The 19374-nt window shown below is 44.3% G+C and overlaps 1 protein-coding gene across 2 annotated transcripts in view; it reads right to left on the reverse strand.

Moving 5' to 3' along the window:
* HGF (hepatocyte growth factor) overlaps positions 1 to 19374 on the reverse strand; it is an 85503-nt gene that overhangs the window by 37859 nt on the left and 28270 nt on the right. For both annotated transcript variants that reach the window (XM_084613216.1, XM_084613215.1), the window contains exons 6-7: positions 16549 to 16669; positions 11777 to 11895 (exon numbers count right to left, since the gene is read on the reverse strand). In XM_084613216.1, coding sequence (XP_084469342.1) covers positions 11777 to 11895; positions 16549 to 16669 — 240 coding nt within the window. The remainder of the gene's footprint in view (positions 1 to 11776; positions 11896 to 16548; positions 16670 to 19374) is intronic.

Raw genomic sequence — 19374 nt, forward strand, 5'->3', positions numbered from 1 at the left:
TGAATCCAAAACCCCTTTATATTTAATGTGTTCAAAATCCAGATCTGGATCCAAATTTTGACCCTGAATCTCACCTCTAGATTAAACAGAACTCCTACTCAATCTCATATTGAAAAGTATGCTAGAAGTAGAGAGATGGAGTCTTTATAAAGAGAGAGAAAGTAATACATAGTTACACAGAATGAACACTGTATCAACCCTCTGTTAGGCCCAATTGTAAAATTAAGTGGGAGGTAACTATCAAATTTTAAACACCAGTCTCTTCCCACTGACTCACTTCTATAAACATCTTTATGTTAAGTAAATATGAAGCTTGAGTTGCACTTTCTTTATTTGTGTAGTTTGTTTCAGCAAGACACTCTAAGGGCTTGCCTACATGTGGTCACTCAGGAAAGTCAAGACAAATTAAGTGAAGGTGCAGAAATTCAAGTGCACTAAACACCTGTGTGGGTACTCTCATTCAGAAGTAAAGTGTCCTTGGTGCATTGTTGCTTAGGAGGATTAAACTACAACAAACTTTACTTCTGAATGAGAGTACCCACACAGAGCTTTTAATTTATGCACATTAACTTCACAGCTTTAGTTAATTCATTTAAACTCCCTTAATAGACAAGCCCTAAGGCACAGCTCAACATTCAAATCAGCAAAGGAATCTCTGCTTCTAAAAAATGTAGTTGGCAAAAATAGAGGCGGTCCATTTCTTTATCCTCCCAATCAGTGTTGACAACAGCACCCTCGTCCCTCTGACCCACGCTAGCAACCTTGTTATTTCTGACTCCTCTTTCTCCTTCTCTTATCACATCCAGGTGCTCACTGAGTCCTGTTACCTCTTCAATATCTCCAAACATCATCCTTCCTCTCTGTCCCTTCTACTCTGATGTAGGCTTTCAATACTTCTCACACTGACTGACATCTGGAGTCTCCTCCTCTCTGTGCTCCCAACAAATGTCTCCTCTCCTCTTCCCCTGTAGGCCAACTAACTGTATCCTCTTTCTCTGTCATTCTAACCATGTTATTGTGTTCACCCCCCACCTCTGATTATTATAACAGGCATCCACTCTCCTTTCCCATTAATCCCAAATTCCTTGTCCTTATCTCCTCTTCACAATCCCTGTCCCTGCTTCCATCTCTGCTCTCATTTCCTCCTACACCCATTCTGCCTATTTTAATGCTCCTTTGTATCTTCTCTCCTAACTAGAAATTGGCCCAAGCCAAAACCACATCCACATATGTGAACAACTTCAAACCAACTCATGTGCTCAAAACCTCAATCCAGATCCAGCTTCTGCAGTTTGAATCCATCTCTAATCCTAATTGTTGCCATCATCTCCTTCTCACACTCTTGGCTTTATGTCTTCATTTTCATACTGTCTTCTGTGCTTGGAAGAGACTTCAGTTTCTGGTACACCAAGTCCCCTGACTTCTGTCCATTCAAATCCTTCCATAAACATACATTTATTTTATGAAGCCATCCGTACATTGATTTCATCACTAAAAATGTTGCGTTCTTGCATGTGAACTGTCTCATATACCATATTTCTGAATTAAACTGCAAACTACTTGGATTTATTTGTGTTTTGCAAAGTGTCATATATACTAATGCATGCTATGTACCAAATCCTGGGCTGCTGCTGAGAGCTGTACTCTGCGAAGTTTGGGTGGAGTACGAGGGAGGGAGCACAAGGGCGACTGTAAGCCAAGAATTCACCTGTGCTGAGGAATCACATGGTAGCTGGTAAACCAGGTTTAAGGCTGTTTGTTCAAAGCTTCTCTAACACACAGTAAGTTCTGGGCCAACAATTAATAGTAATGATAGCAGCAGAAGGCAATTTCAGATTAATTTAGAGAAGATAATAATTGATTATCAATTTAGGGTTTTTTTTATTATGAGGTTTCATCGTCTACCTTTAATACTTTTATGGCCCCTGTAGTAGGAAGAGAGCCAGAGACATAAGCCCTTGTATCAGAGGCCTGGTATGAAGCAGAACCAGCTCACAGAATCTGGCAAGAATAGGGCTAATATTGCAAAAATACACATTCCTCAGAAGTGCTAAGCACAGAGTACTTAAGCAAACACATCCCAATATGAAGTGGTACCAGAACATCCCGATATCAAGGATGGTGCAAAAACATTCCCCAAGGATAACAGGAACACACTGACCCCTCCTAAAAGATAAAGTCAGGATGACAGTACGTAATAAAGATGTTTTGATCAAACCAACGTGTACAAGATAATAACTAGCCAAGTCAGGGGGCACTAAATAACTATGTCGGAGGCAGTACTAACTTGTTTGTATCAGGGTATAAAAAGGGTATAATCCTGAGTGTCTCTGGATTAAGTTTAGAAGTGTGTGCAACAAGAGTGATGTAGTGGTGGCAGTCTGCTATAGACCACCGGACCAGGGGGATGAGGTAGATGAGGCTTTCTTCCGGCAGCTCACGGAAGCTACTAGATCGCATGCCCTGATTCTCATGGGTGACTTTAATCATCCTGATATCTGCTGGGAGAGCAATACAGCGGTGCATAGACAATCCAGGAAGTTTTTGGAAAGCGTAGGGGACAATTTCCTGGCGCAAGTGCTAGAGGAGCCAACTAGGGGGGGCACTTTTCTTGACCTGCTGCTCACAAACCGGGTAGAATTAGTGGGGGAAGTAAAAGTGGATGGGAATCTGGGAGGCAGTGACCATGAGTTGGTTGAGTTCAGGATCCTGACGCAGGGAACAAAGGTAAGCAGCAGGATACGGACCCTGGACTTCAGGAAAGCAGACTTCGACTCCCTCAGGGAACGGATGGCCAGGATCCCCTGGGGGACTAACTTGAAGGGGAAAGGAGTCCAGGAGAGCTGGCTGTATTTCAAGGAATCCCTGTTGAGGTTACAGGGACAAACCATCCCGATGAGTCGAAAGAATAGTAAATATGGCAGGCGACCAGCTTGGCTTAATGGTGAAATCCTAGCGGATCTTAAACATAAAAAAGAAGCTTACAAGAAGTGGAAGGTTGGACATATGACCAGGGAAGAGTATAAAAATATTGCTCGGGAATGTAGGAATGTTATCAGGAGGGCCAAATCGCACCTGGAGCTGCAGCTAGCCAGAGATGTCAAGAGTAACAAGAAGGGTTTCTTCAGGTATGTTGGCAACAAGAAGAAAGCCAAGGAATGTGTGGGCCCCTTACTGAATGAGGGAGGCAACCTAGTGACAGAGGATGTGGAAAAAGCTAATGTACTCAATGCTTTTTTTGCCTCTGTTTTCACTAACAAGGTCAGCTCCCAGACTGCTGCGCTGGGCATCACAAAATGGGGAAGAGATGGCCAGCCCTCTGTGGAGATAGAGGTGGTTAGGGACTATTTAGAAAAGCTGGACATGCACAAGTCCATGGGGCCGGACGAGTTGCATCCGAGAGTGCTGAAGGAATTGGCGGCTGTGATTGCAGAGCCATTGACCATTATCTTTGAAAACTCGTGGCGAACCGGGGAAGTCCCGGATGACTGGAAAAAGGCTAATGTAGTGCCAATCTTTAAAAAAGGGAAGAAGGAGGATCCTGGGAACTACAGGCCAGTCAGCCTCACTTCAGTCCCTGGAAAAATCATGGAGCAGGTCCTCAAAGAATCAATCCTGAAGCACTTCCATGAGAGGAAAGTGATCAGGAACAGCCAGCATGGATTCACCAAGGGAAGGTCATGCCTGACTAATCTAATCGCCTTTTATGATGAGATTACTGGGTCTGTGGATGAAGGGAAAGCAGTGGATGTATTGTTTCTTGACTTTAGCAAAGCTTTTGACACGGTCTCCCACAGTATTCTTGTCAGCAAGTTAAGGAAGTATGGGCTGGATGAATGCACTACAAGGTGGGTAGAAAGCTGGCTAGATTGTCGGGCTCAACGGGTAGTGATCAATGGCTCCATATCTAGTTGGCAGCCGGTATCAAGTGGAGTGCCCCAAGGGTCGGTCCTGGGACCGGTTTTGTTCAATATCTTCATAAATGATCTGGAGGATGGTGTGGATTGCACTCTCAGCAAATTTGCGGATGATACTAAACTGGGAGGAGTGGTAGATACGCTGGAGGGGAGGGATAGGATACAGAAGGACCTAGACAAATTGGAGGATTGGGCCAAAAGAAATCTGATGAGGTTCAATAAGGATAAGTGCAGGGTCCTGCACTTAGGACGGAAGAACCCAATGCACAGCTACAGACTAGGGACCGAATGGCTAGGCAGCAGTTCTGCGGAAAAGGACCTAGGGGTGACAGTGGACGAGAAGCTGGATATGAGTCAGCAGTGTGCCCTTGTTGCCAAGAAGGCCAATGGCATTTTGGGATGTATAAGTAGGGGCATAGCGAGCAGATCGAGGGACGTGATCGTTCCCCTCTATTCAACATTGGTGAGGCCTCATCTGGAGTACTGTGTCCAGTTTTGGGCCCCACACTTCAAGAAGGATGTGGATAAATTGGAGAGAGTCCAGCGAAGGGCAACAAAAATGATTAGGGGACTGGAACACATGAGTTATGAGGAGAGGCTGAGGGAGCTGGGATTGTTTAGCCTGCAGAAGAGAAGAATGAGGGGGGATTTGATAGCTGCTTTCAACTACCTGAAAGGGGGTTCCAAAGAGGATGGCTCTAGACTGTTCTCAATGGTAGCAGATGACAGAACGAGGAGTAATGGTCTCAAGTTGCAGTGGGGGAGGTTGAGATTGGATATTAGGAAAAACTTTTTCACTAAGAGGGTGGTGAAACACTGGAATGCGTTGCCTAGGGAGGTGGTAGAATCTCCTTCCTTAGAGGTTTTTAAGGTCAGGCTTGACAAAGCCCTGGCTGGGATGATTTAACTGGGAATTGGTCCTGCTTTGAGCAGGGGGTTGGACTAGATGACCTTCTGGGCTCCCTTCCAACCCTGATATTCTATGATACTATGATTCTAAGGGATCTCAAAGGGAGTATTTTTGTCCAGCCGAGGGAGGAATGGAAAGTCCCGCCTTTCACTGAGCTGCGTCTGTTGTCACAGGTATGCTATGTGAATAACGTAGCTGAAGTCAAAGTACTTAGATCTACTCACCGCATTGTCTTCACTGCAGTGAGTCGACTGCTGATGCTCCCCCGTCGACTCTGCCTGCACCTCTCGCTCCGGTGGAGTACAGCAGTTGACGGGAGAGTGCTTGGGGGTCAATTTATCATGTCTAGACTCGATGCAATAAATCGACCCCTGCTGGATTGATAGCTGCCCGCCAACCCGGCAGGTAGTATAGACATACCCTCAGTATCCTCATAGAGTGCCAGGTGCTATTACCGTGCTTTGTCAACAATAAACCTGGTCTGGCGCCTTCGTACCTTAATAGATTTTGTGGTCATTGAGTGGTTCGTTCAAGGTCTGCTGTGCCGGCTGTCTGCACAGAGCTGGGACAGCACACAGGGAGAACACACACACGCTGCCAAACATCTAACCACAGCCCCCATTATGCTAGTATCTGAGCACCTTGCAATTTTTAATTTATTTATCCTCACAACATCCTTGTGAGGTAGGGAAGTGCTGTTATCCCCATTTTAGTGATGGGGAACTGAGGTACTGAGAGACTAAGTGACTTGCCCAAGGTCACACAGGAAGTCTGTGGTTGAGCAAGGAATTGAACCCAGGACTTCCAAATCCTCGGCTAGTGTCCTAACCACTAGAAGAGTGGTTTGCAAACTATTTAGGCTGTGTATCCCTTTCCAAATAACATAGCTTACCACATATCCCTATCTGAGATAGGCAGAGGCAATGTGTGGGGGTGGGGGGCGCATGCGTGGTCACGTGCCCCTTTAGTCTTCTGCCTTCTATTTAGAAACAACTCAAACTGTCTATTCAGAAACAACTCACCCCGCCCCCCACCCCCTCCCGGACGGTGATTTAAGAACCAAAAAGCCTGACCTGTCCGGGAAACTACGGATGTATGTTAACCGTACCTAAAGTTCTTTTTTAAAAAGATGGGCCTGAACTAAAAATGAGCTCTGTTTCACATGTGTGGGTCCCTGCCACTCCCTGGGGGTGTGCTAGGGTGACCAGATGTCCCGATTTTATAGGGACAGTCCTGATTTTGGGGTCTTTTTCTTATATAGGCTCCTATTCCCACCCACCCCCGTCCTAATTTTTCACACTTGCTGTCTGGTCACTCTAGGGTGTGCACATGTGTGTGTCCCAGCTGCTCCCTGCCCCCCTCATTGAAGCAGGTGTGCAGGGTTACTGCCCTGGGAACTGCAGGGCACCAGTGGATGTGGGGCTAGCGGCAGACAGGGGCGTGGGGCAGGGTTAGCTGGAGGCAGGGGATGCAGGGCTGGCTGCGGGGCAGGGGCTGACTGGAGGTAGGGGCTGGCTGCAGGCAGGGCAGGGGGGTGCAGGGCTGGCTGGAGACAGGGGCTGGCTGCGGGCAGGGCAGGGGGTGGCTAGAGACAGGGGCTGGTGCGGGCAGGGCAGGGGGTGGCTAGAGACAGGGGCTGGTGCGGGCAGGGCAGGGGGTGCATGCAGCAGAGGCTGGCTGCAGGCAGGGTGTGTGGGGGTGGCTGGAGACGGGCTGGCTGCAAGCAGGGCAGGGGGTGCAGGGGTGGCTAGAGACAGGGGCTGGTGCGGGCAGGGCAGGGGGTGGCTAGAGACAGGGGCTGGTGCGGGCAGGGCAGGGGGTGCATGTGGCAGGGGCTGGCTGCAGGCAGGGTGTGCGGGGGTGGCTGGAGACGGGCTGGCTGCGGGCAGCGTTTGCGGGGGTGGCTGGAGACGGGCTGGCTGCAGACAGGGCAGGGGGTGTGTGCGGCAGGGGCTGGTTGCGGGCAGGGGGTGCAGGGGTGGCTGAGACAGGGGCTGGCTGCGGGCAGAGGGTGCTGGAGGTGCGGCAGGGGCTGGCTGCAGGCAGGGCAGGGGTGCGGCAAGGGCTGGCTGCAGGGAGCGGGTGCGGGGGTGGCTGGAGACAGGGGCTGGCTGCGGGCAGGGTGGTGGGTACTCACAGGGAGAGCAGCAGGATGCAGCCCAGGACCAGCAGAGCAGCCAGGGACCCACCAGGCAGCAGCGGGAGCCCCAGGGCCAGGGGAGCAGCAGCAGCAACAGGGCTCATGCCCAGGGCCAGGCGGCAGCCCACATGGCTCCCGCAGCACAGCGCCCCCGGCGGCCGGAGGAGGAATTGCATCCCCTGCAGGGAAGCGGGTTAACAACCGGGTCTAAAACTGCTTCAAAATTTAACAACCGATTCACGCGAACTGGTGTGAACCGGCTCCAGCTCACCACTGGGCACACCCCACAGTTTGAAACCCCCTGATTCTGAGGTACACCAACGCTGCTGCAGTTTTAATTGAAAGGAGATTCAACTTGATTAGATTGCCAAGTCTTACTAAATACATGTGTTGTCGGCCATGATAGGATTTTTCTCATATCCCCTCTGATGAGAGCTCACATACCCCTAGGGGTACGTGTATCCCAGTTTGAAAACCACTGCACTAAAACATCCACCATATTTAATGGAAAAAACCTCATTTACCTGAGTTTTATTCAGGTTTTGAAGATTTTTAAAAAGTGGAGGGTTTTTTTCTGCTGTAAAATTAGAACACTACTTGATAGTATCATCATCATCACTATTGTCTGATTACTAATGTGAAACAGAATCAAGCAATTTATTGAAAGAACTTTTGTATGGTGGATATATCTTTTACATATTCACCCTTACACAGAACACTATCATTTACTATAAAGAAAATTTAGTTTCGAGTGTGGAATTTCCCCTGATATCAAATGAAGATCAAAAAGAAGACTGTGTACCCAATGAAGAGAGCCCAACTTCATCACAATATCAAGAGCAAAGTGCTCAGGATCATCAATGTAGGCCACTTATTTTTAGAAGGGCTGTACTGGGATTGCATTTCTTCAAGACTCTAACATAATCTTGACTGCTGGGGGAGTAGGAGCCATTACTAGAGTTTGGAAAAGATCCCCTAGCATATGTCTTTTGAAAAATTGGATCAGACTGTGAATGTTAAGAGTCACATTGGTTGTTAAGCTTATGTAACCACCAACGCCAGATGTGAATCTTCAGAGCACTGACACATCAACTTGGGAAATGCCAAAGGATAAACATTTATAAAAGTTGCATTTGTAAAAACTGTCAGAAATTATAACTTAAACAAATTTTTAGTAATAAAATCTCCACTACCGGAAAAAAGTATATGGATATGTTACAACAGAGACTGATCATGTGTATTTTATTGAATATTGAAAGTAGTTGTGGACAGAGCTGGATTAGGGGTTTGTGGGGCCCTGAGCCAGAGCACATGGGGGCCCCTCCTCACCCCTTCTGCCTGCCATCCCCTTCAAGCCCCCCCAGCACTCCTGCCAGAGAGCAGGGTTGGGGAGCAAGAGCTTGCCCTGCTCCATCCGCCCAGTGCTCCTGCCACGGTGTGGGGTCGGGGCGCAGGGGCTTGCCCTTCCCCACCCACCTGGTGCTCCCCCAATCTCTGGCAGGAGCACCGGGCGGGCGGAACAGGTTGGGGGCGCCCATTTTTCCAGGGGCACCCATGGCTAATCAGCAATGGTTGTGGGAAGAATTACCCAATAAAAAATAAAGACTAAAGAAATGAATAGTAAATTGCTCTTCATAATCTTTAAACTAGGTGTATAGACTCAACTGTTTTATATTTGAGACAAAAACTAGGTCCAAACTAGATGATGTCTTTGGCTTAATAACTTCCCAGTTGTTCTTAGAGGCCAAAGTCGGACGCTCGAGTAGCAAAAAGTCCAGATACCAATATATAGAATAAGCTGCTTGTAGTTCACAGGGGAAGTTCACCGGAAATCTTTTGGCACAAGGTCACACATGAACTGATGTATAGATTTTTGAAGCCACTATTTTTGATCACATAAGGCAGCAGGGTCACTTCTAAGTAAGTTGCCACTGCTCTGTACACTCCCTTTATAGACATCATACAGCATGGCAAATTGTCCTCTCCTTTACACCACTTTTACAGTGATGTAACTCCTCTGACTTTAATGGAATTATTCTAGACTGGTGCTGATATATGTGAAAGCAGAATTAGGCTCAAAGTGAGGTTCTACATCAAGGAGTAAATCAGGAGTAACATCACAGAAGTCAACAGAATTACACCAGCATAAATACAGGGTAATGAGAAGTGAGTCATGTGTAAAAAGGTTACAGTAACATAAAACCAGCACAAGTGACTATGGACTGTTCAGAAGTATTGATGGGCAAAATTTTAAAACATTGAGAAGTTTAAATTGGATAAGAACCCAAAAGGTAAGGAGATAAATTCTGCTTTTACACTGTGTGCAGCCTCTTGGACACTATACAAGGGTGCAAAGCAGAATGTGGCCCCAGATGTTTTATCCACACTTTGACCAGTGAGGGGCTAGAAAACTGGAAGAATATATTTTTCATACAATTTCCAGTTATCTCTCATTTTGGGCTAGTTGAAAATACCACAAGAGCGCCCCCCCCCCCCTTCTGTTTCTGGTCTCAGTCAAAACCAAAATTGCAGAGGACTACAACAATTAAAATAAACAATCATAAAGGTTCACTCAACTATTTTTCTTTTCTTTTCTTTTTTTAAATCCACAAATAAATAAATTCAGCTTCCGCATGGATAAAAGTTCTAATGGTGTGGGTTTTTAACAGCATCAGTTAACCTTTAAAACTAACTGTGCCAAATTCTGATATCATTTATAACCATGAAACCTTACCAAAGCCACAATCTCTCTGAAGAATAGTACTGCACATAAAGAGCTCTCAAGACATAAGTCCATATATCCTTACACAGAAAAAAACTATGTTAAAAACGATGGTAAGATAGCAAAGTCCAGCTAAATGCCAGGAAATACCAAAATTGAAGTTCCCTGTGTGACTTTAATTTCGTCGCTTGTGCATGTGCATTATGGCACAGCCCTTAACTATGTGATTCCGTTCCATTTTTTCCAAAGGACTCGTGTCTCATTCAGTGCACAGGATGGACCTGCTGTGGGGATGCCTCAGGGTTGTGTAGTGAAAGAGTGCTGTCTGCAGGATCCCTGCTTCATTTGCTGCTGAAGTTGAAAGGTGTGTAATGAAGGAGGCAGGGTTGCAAGAAGAGAAAGGATTGTCTCATGGTTTAAGCAGTTGAATGCTGCCCTGGACAGGGGGATTCCATCTCTGCATCTGCCACAGATTTCCTATGTGATGCTAGGCAAGTCACTTATATACATTTTTCACAAGTGGCCACTAATTATGTGTTCCTTATTCTCTGGGTGCCCAACTTGAGACACCTGATTTGCAGAAGTGCTGAGCACTCACGACTGCAACACAAGTCAGTGGGAGCTGTATTTTGAAAATATAAAGTGCTATATAATACTAAGGACACTAAAAATCAGCTCAAACTGGCACTCAGAATTAGTAGACACTTCATTTAAATCTCTCTGTGCCTCAGATCCCCATCAGTAAAATGGAGAATAATAGCACCCCTTATTTCACAAGTACATTGTGAAAATAAATTTATTCATGTTTATGAAGCACTCAGATACTATAGTGATGAATACTATAGAAATCCCATAAGGAAATGAATAATTCTGTCTTCAGTGGAGGGTTTGAATAGTGTCCAGTAAGCAAGCCAGGAGATTACATATTGAACAAGGATAAAAATATTGAATAGCTGCTCATTCAGTGAGCACTATCCATCCTGAACACTGAATGTGGCAGGAGACCTGTTTAGAAATGTGTATGATTATGTAATTGAAGTCTGTATCATAATACATACACCCAAAGGGGTGGAATTAAGATTGCATAGACAACCTTAATTTTGGCATTTCCTAATTACTCTGTGCTCGATTTTGAAACCTTAGTGCTCTTTTAATTTTGGTTTTCTTGTGAGCACAACCCAACAGACTGCCCTTGGTGTGACAACCTGTCGGCAGAGACAGAATTATGGGGACAACCCTTACCCACCAAACTTGATTCTTGTGGGTGGAGAATGGATGGACCTTATAACAAGATCCAAGATAAACACCCTTAGGGCAAGGAGGGGCAGAGGCCTAGTAGTACCTCTAGAAAAGGAGGGAAAGTGAGGAAGAAGACGTATCTTTCCACTGGAAAAAGGGAGGAGACATGTGACAGAGTCATGAGGTCTAGCACTTGAGCCAGCACTCTAGGCACTATTATTATTATTAATTAGATTCACCTGGAGAATGCCTAATTGGACAAGGTGTACCTGATTACCAGGCCAGATTGGGGCTAGTGAGTGAATGAGCCAACTAGCCCATTAGCAGGGAAGCTATATAAACGGACATACGAATGCATGCTCAAGGGGAAAAAAGGAGAGGAACAGAAAGCTAGGAGAGCTTGACCAAGGGGTCCCTCTGATTAGAGTCACCTTATTCCCCCTCCTCTGTTTGGGAGAAGGGGTTAGAAAGTTTAAGATACAGTGTCAAGAGGTATGGAGACACTGCTATGGATTGGTGGAAGGATTAAAACACTGTAAATAAACTGCACAGTGGTGTTTACAAGGAAGACATCTTAGTGCAGTCTGTGTGGAAGAGATGGGAGTGTGGCATGCTGACGTGTATAATACAATAACTATAAAAAGTGCTAAATAATGCATTGCTGATTATGTCTTATGAAAAGAGATTAAAGAGATTGTAAGGGCTGTTCTTTGCTTACTCTGTTTTAAAATTGAACAAAGCACAATGAATGAACAATAACAGTTATATTCCCCACCCACTTAGAACAGACTATTTGAGTCCAGATTTGGGAAAGGAAAAGGAAGCAATAAATTTTTGCTTTAACTCACCACACGTTTTAATTGCACAGAACTCCCACGGGGTATCAGGGTCAAGAGTGTAGCACCATGGTCTCGGCTTGCCATCGGGATTGCGGCAGTAATTATCATCAAAGCCCTTGTCAGGATATCTGCAAACCACACCAACAAATGTGTTCAGCACGTCTGGCTGGCAACACTATACAGGCATGCACAAGACGTGTCAAGAACCAATTCCAGCTGAGACAAGTTTGATACATTGCCTGCTGGCTTGGGACCTGATCATGGGGGTTGGGGAATTCCCTCGACTCCCATAGAGGAGTCTCCTAGGAAGCACTGAGCAGAATCAGGCCCTTAGGCAGGGAGACTCAGCTGTGGTAATATGCAGGACACCAGATGGGGTAACTCAGCTAATCGCTTCACTCCACTGTAGAGCATGACCATCCCTTGACAGACACGCAAGCCTCATTTTTTTTTTCCAAACAGCCAAATTAAGTGTGGATTATATAAACACTGCCTGGCATGCCAGACTCATTAAGAAAACAGGTTCTCTAGTGCAACAACCCTGGGTTCAAACTGGAAGCTATTTTCAATTGCTTTGTTACTAATGATAGCTCCATTTTGGTAACACAGCTTGTTCTAGGTCATGCCCTCATTTCCGGCACTGCAAAAAATATTTAAAACTTCCCTCTCCCTTTATCTTGTTAAGGTTTGAAACTGTTGTGTTATTTTAATTGTTTCCATGTTTGTCTCGCCTCTGTTAAACAGACAAGAGGGGGGAGCATAATAAGGAGACTTACTTTATCTAAATGGTCATAAGTAACAGCCACAAACTTCCGAACATGGGGATAAAAGTAAAATGTACTTATTGCCAATAAATGCAAAATGCTTTGGTTCTTTGGTTTTGCAGGTTTTTTGCAGCATGTTTGAAAGAGAACAAAAAGTAGGCTTGCCCGAGGGACTACTGTGAAAACTTCATAGAATCATAGAATATCAGGGTTGGAAGGGACCTCAGGAGGTCATCTAGTCCAACCTCCTGCTCAAAGCAGGACTGATCCCCAATTAAATCATCCCAGCCAGGGCTTTGTCAAGCCTGACCTTAAAAACTTCTAAGGAAGGAGATTCTACCACCTCCCTAGGTAACGCATTCCAGTCTTTCACCACCCTCCTAGTGAAAAAGTTTTTCCTAATATCCAACCTAAATCTCTCCCATTGCAACTTGAGACCATTACTCCTTGACCTGTCATCCGCTACCAGTGAATAGTCTAGATCCTTCCTCTTTGGAACCACCTTTCAGGTAGTTGAAAGGAGCTATCAAATCTCCCCTCATTCCTCTCTTCTGTAGACTAAACAATCCCAGTTCCCTCAGCCTCTCCTCATAAGTCATGTGTTCCAGTCCCCTAATCATTTTTGTTGCCCTCCGCTGGACTCTCTCCAATTTTTCCACATCCTTCTTGTAGTGTGGGGCCCAAAACTGGACACAGTACTCCAGATGAGGCCTCACCAATTAAACTTGAACTTATTTAAGGGGACAAAAATGTTAACTACCTATGAACCTGAGACCTTCCCACAACTGCAAGCAGATGTGCTTCTCATGAGCACATGATTTACATGTGATTTACAAAGGTGTGCCGATGGGGTTCTCTACCCACCATACACTCATCCCAAAGTCTGTTTGTACAATCCTGCCTTCCTTGGGACAAATCACACTCCCTCTGCTACAACAGGGTTTGAAAGATGGGGTTGGGAGACAATTTGAAAGAGGGTTCAATCATTACTTTCATTGAACCCTGCAGAATGGGGCGAGGAGACAGGGCTATGGCAACATGAGAGCCCTTTATCCGCAGTAGCAACTGTGCTTGACAATACTCATTAATGCTTCAAGACAATTACTAAGTTCTAAACTGGGAGAGGGGATGAAGTTTAAAAGTACCCTGATATCTCCCAGGACCTTCCTTTGACCCCTACAACTGATCAGTCCCTGGGATGGGGACAGGATAAGGGGGTCAGATCATCAGAACCATTTCCCCTAAAGGCCATCATGTAACTGTACATTAAAGGCTCAATCCTGCAAGATGCTGAGCACTCTGGTCCCAATCCAGCAAGACCCCCCACTTAGGCACAGACTTAACTTCAGTTGAATCATTTGAGCTTAACAGTCATCACCAGAGTGCTCAGCATCTTGCAGGATCATGCCATATAGACAGATAAACAGGGAAATTTCCAGCACTATCCACTGACTATTCTCAACGTCTATTATAGATAAATAGATATATAGATTCTTAGGGATCTGCTCCCTGCAAGGACTACAGATGACCTTGGTTGCAGGAGGATATTAGGGTACAAAGCTAGTCTGAGTATCGTGAATAGGGTGGGGCAGCAGGGAAAGAAGCCCTTTTTGACTTCCTCTAACCTTGGGGAACAGAAGAGCTCCAGTTTACCTCCCTCATTTGCTCATATACAGAGAGAGTGGGTAGGGAAAAAATTGTCCTGCCCAGTTACTGATTTTGCCTAGTGTTCTCAAATCTGCTTGCTTCTTTCCACATCCCTGGGAGTCAGCAGTAGCTACTTTAGTCCCTACAGCAGAAGACCATTTAGTGTCCCTTCCCCCACAGGTAGCCACAACTAGCAGGGATAAACTGGATGATGGGGTTGCAATCTGGCCCACCCAATCTCAGATTTATGTCACTGAGAATTATGTAATGGACCTGTAAGAGTTAGTCCAGTCTCCAGGTCTCTTTCCCCCAAACATACCCAGAGCCATAGTCTGCTGCTTGGATCAGAGGAGGATCCTAAGGGTTCCTGAGATCTTTCAGATCCCTGTTACACCTCCTTAGTGATTTTTGTTAGGTTTATTATTTGTTTTACCCCATCCTACCCCTGAAGCAGCAGTAGAAACCTTGACTTCAATGGCTAAGAAAGCAACAAGACACTTCTCCAATGTCAGAGACATGTCCACTTCTAGGTTTGAAGAGAGTTAGCCACTGAAGTTCTGAATATTACATATTTTTTTTCAAATAGACCAAGATTGCTCTTTAACACCAATGGACGATCATTATTTATTTATTCATGTTGAAATTTACATCCCAAATGCATCCCTGGCATGAGTATACTGTTGTAAATTAAATTACACCAGTGATTAATTTGGCCTTCTGATTTGTCACACTTAAAAAAAAACTGAATGGTGTTTTGTGGGGGCTAAAGCTTTTACTGTTCATAAATATGTTCAACGCCAAGCCACATCAACCTCAATTGGATTCCATGAAGGTGCAACAGTGTGTCTGTGCAGAGCACAATGCAGGATTCAAGCACTGGAATGAAATCCTATGAAATCAATAAGATTTCCACTGAAATCAATGACAAAATTTCCATGGACATCAGTGATGCCAAGATGTCACCCTTAGGGCAAGTCTACACTACAAAATTAAGTTGACCTAAGTTACATTGACATACAGCCACTACATTAAATAAATTGGTTTTGCATGTCCATGCTATGCTCCTTGTGTCAGTGGTGCTTCTCCTCAACAGGAGCACTTGCACTGATTTAATTGCCAGCATGGGACACTGTGGGATGGCTTCTGAAAGGCAGCAACACTCAGTGTAAGCAATAGTGTCCACACTGACACTGCGTCAGTATAATTACATAGACCTAAGTGGTACACCTCTTGTAGAAGTGGAGTTATGAAGTCAGTAAAGTGGGTGAGTTACATCGGTGGGAGCTACATTTAGTGCCTTACATCGAACTGACTGTAATGCAGAGCAGGTCTCAGACCTTTTTCCCCCCGGGTAGCTTTCATTTATTCACACCCCTGAGCAACATAAATTATGCTGACATAAGCTGTAGTGCAGACATAGCCTAAAGCTACCCATACCTTATTTTAAAGCATAATAAATATATTTCATTATTAATACTTTGTAGTTTATATGGACACATTCAGAGGAAGATCTCAGATACGTATTTTCAGATATGAATTAATCCCAACAACATTTTTGTGAGGTAGGTTAGCATTATTTTACCTATTTTATAAATGAGCCTAATTAAAATCAATTTTTTTCAGAAAAGCTTGTTTCAGTATAAGCCCATGAAAGATTCCCCCTCCCTAATGCAGTAAGGGTTCAAAGGCCTTTATGTGTGGCCTAAACCCACCCACACAGCCTCTCCAGAAGGGAGTGTAAATGTTGCAGATGGTTGTCTGCACTTTGGTGAATTTCACCCACTAGAATAAAACCTTTCTTGTCTGCAGTTTTTTAATGCTATTTCTAACTCATTTTTTTGGCATTATATCTATAGTTCATCAAGTTATTGTCCAAAACATAAATCTATTATCATAAAATGCTGAATTCAGCCACTCACAGTTGCTTTTCCAGGGTGAAAATCAGTGTTGGTTTTTTTAACACCTTATGCAACATAAACTGGATAATTTAACACCTTATGCAACATAAGACTGATAATTGCATAGGGTCTAGCTATTCCTTATTGAAGTAAATGGATCTATTGTAAATTATTAATGTTGAAAGCTAATTTCATCAGTATTTTTAAAGGGCTTTGAGATCTTTGGGAGGTGTAAAGTATTACTGCTACTAGTAATTATTATTATTATTTATTTTGTTGTTATGATATTAGGGTTTTTTCTAGTGATGTCACTTGCTCTGTGTATACAGACATACATATCTCCTCAGACCATGTAAATTCACATCTCCATAAAGTTCAATGCAGCTGATTTAAACCAGCTGAGGTTAGGCCTAATGAGTACCAGAATATGTGTAATTTAAAAACAAAACAAAACAGTGAAGTAGTATTTTACCTCTCTGGTCTGAATTTGTGCCTGTGTGGTCTCTGAAGGTCCCAGCGCTGGCATTCCTTGCCTGATTCAGTGTGATCCATTGGCCCTCTGTAACTTTCTCCATTGCAGGTCATGCATTCAACTGAAAACAAAAAATAGTATATTAGTAGCTCATAACACGAGTAGAAAGAAATTGCTGTCATAAACTCAAGCTGTCCTGCACAGAGAATTATAACGTTATAAAAATAATACTTCCTGGATCATCAATTTCACACAGGTGTAAGAAATGCCCTTCAGAAAAACGTCTCACTGTGGGTTCCTTTCAAGATCTTGTCAGATGTTTAGATTTGGTGCCAGATTAGTTCACCATCAAGTTACTTTGGATGCATCTGGATGGAAGTATTTAAGGCATTTACATACCCAGCTTCTTTCTTGGGCCTTTATAGAAATTAGTCTGAGTGTTAAACAAAGATCTAGATCTAAAGCACACACCAAGCAGGAAATGTCACTATTGATTAAATAAGTGATACTTGCTTGTGTGCCAATTATATAAATATATATTTATAAATATATGTACACATGCACATTAGTTGTGATGAAACCTGGTTATGGATAGAGTTAAAACCTCATTGAGATTAACAGGTGTGAATGCACCCATTCATTAGCATAACAATAAGGATACATTAATCACAATCACCCACTTAAGGCACAAGGGTTATGTGAACTCAATCAGGAGTTTTGGATTGTGTGGAAGGGTTTGTACTGAGTATGTTTTGGTAAGTCTATGGGTGAGCCCGTAGAGGCAGAACACAGAACCAGGGAGAAACAGAGACAGCCTGAAGAAAACAAAGCTGAAATCTGTAAACACAGGGTGACCCTAAGAGAAATGTGGGAATGATCTGGGTCAGGCATGCGTGCTTAAAAGATGCCTGGGCCAGTAAGCTAAGAAACCACTCCTCATAGATTCAGAGACTTTAAGGCTAGAAGGGACCATCATGACCATCTAGTCTAAACTCCTGCACATTGCAGCCCACAGAACCTCACCCACCCATTCCTGTAATAAACCCCTAACCTCTGGCTGAGTTACTGAAGTCCTCAAATCATGATTTTAAGACTTGATGTTACAGAGAATCCGCTATTTACACTAGTTTAAACCTGGCAAGTGGCCTATGCCCCATGCTGCCAAGGAAGGCATAAAAAACTCCCGGGTCTCTGACAAGCTGACCCAGGGGAAAATTCCTTCCTGACCCCCAATATGGCAATCAGTTAGACTCTGAGCACGTGGTCCTATTGCAGTTGGTTCCTCCTGCATTCAGAGAAGCAGGATGATGTACATTCCTTATAAATAAACAAGACTTCATCAAAGAATGTATCAGACTCCATCATCAATTTCTGCTCCCAACTGAAATATCCCCAGCGCCCTGAACTTTGGGTCACAAAGGGATAACTAATTTATATATACATTACATTTACATATAAATATACGTTTACATTTAAATGTGAAAATCACTTAGGGCGTGTCTACCCCTAAAAACATTACAGTGGCATAGCTGCGCTGCTGCAGCTGAGCTGCTGTACTGCTTCCGTGTAGACATTACCTACGCTGACAGGAGGGATTCTCCCATTGGCAAAGGTAATCCACCTCTCCAAGACGCAGTAGCTAGGTTGATGGAAGAATTCTTCTGTCAGCCTAGCACTGTATACTCGGGGACTTGGGTCAGTTTAACTATGCCACTCACCCTGGAAAATCCACATCCCTGATCACTGTAGCTAAATTAACCTAATTTTCTAGCGTAGACCAAGCCTTAGAAAATGATAATTTAGGCAGTTAGAGAATGAATTCTTCAGTCAAATCATAGAATATCAGGGTTGGAAGGGACCTCAGGAGGTCATCTAGTCCAACCAGGACCAATCCCCAATTTTTGCTCCAGATCCTCCTCAAGGATTGAACTGACAACCCTTGGTTTAACAAGCCAATGCTCAAACCACTGAGCTATCCCTCCCTCCATTATCAACCAGGAAGCCCTTGATCCTGCATTCAGCTGCAGGTCTAATCCCGGCTGGAGTGTAATTTAGATTCAGGCTGTAAATTTTGGTTCTTGGTCCAACAGAGCCTGGATTTGTTTGCCTTCCTAGCATACCGTAAAGCTTACTCCAAATGCCAGCGGTAAAAGAAGGGAATGGGCTGATTAGCAGTATAGAGGGGCTTGGATTTGAGGTAAATAAGGCAGTCATATTAATATATTCCTGAACTGTGGAACTGCTGAGCCCAACACTTAGAATCGATACATTGAATATCATTGACCGCATTTTGTGAAGTGCCGAAGGGAAGGCATGAGATTTAATACTATAAAAATCAAAACCAATAAATCACTACAAGAGGAAAGGAACAGCTTCCATATGAGGAGAGAATAAAAAGATTGGGACTGTTCATCTTAGAAAAGAGACGACTAATGGGGGATATGATAAAGGACTATAAAATAATGAATAGTGTGGGGAAAATGAATAGGGAAGCGTTCTTTACCCCTTCACATAACACAAGAACTAGGAGTGACAGAATGAAGTTAATAGGCAGCAGGTTTACTGGAAGTATTTCTTCACACAACACACAGTCAACCTGTGGAACTTGCTCCAAGGGGATGTTGTGAAGGCCAAAAGTGTAACTGGGTTCATAAGAGAATTAGATAAGCTAATGGAGGACAGGTCCATCAATGGCTACTAGCCAACATGGTCAGAAATGCAACACCACACTCAGGGTGTCCCTTCACCTCCAACTGATGGAAGCTGGGACTGGACAACAGGGGATGGATCACTCAAAATTTCCTTGTTCTGTTCATTCAGTGGCAC

This window comes from Lepidochelys olivacea (assembly GCF_965140295.1).
Source record: "Lepidochelys olivacea isolate rLepOli2 genome assembly, chromosome: 1".
Taxonomy (NCBI): Eukaryota; Metazoa; Chordata; order Testudines; family Cheloniidae; genus Lepidochelys; species Lepidochelys olivacea.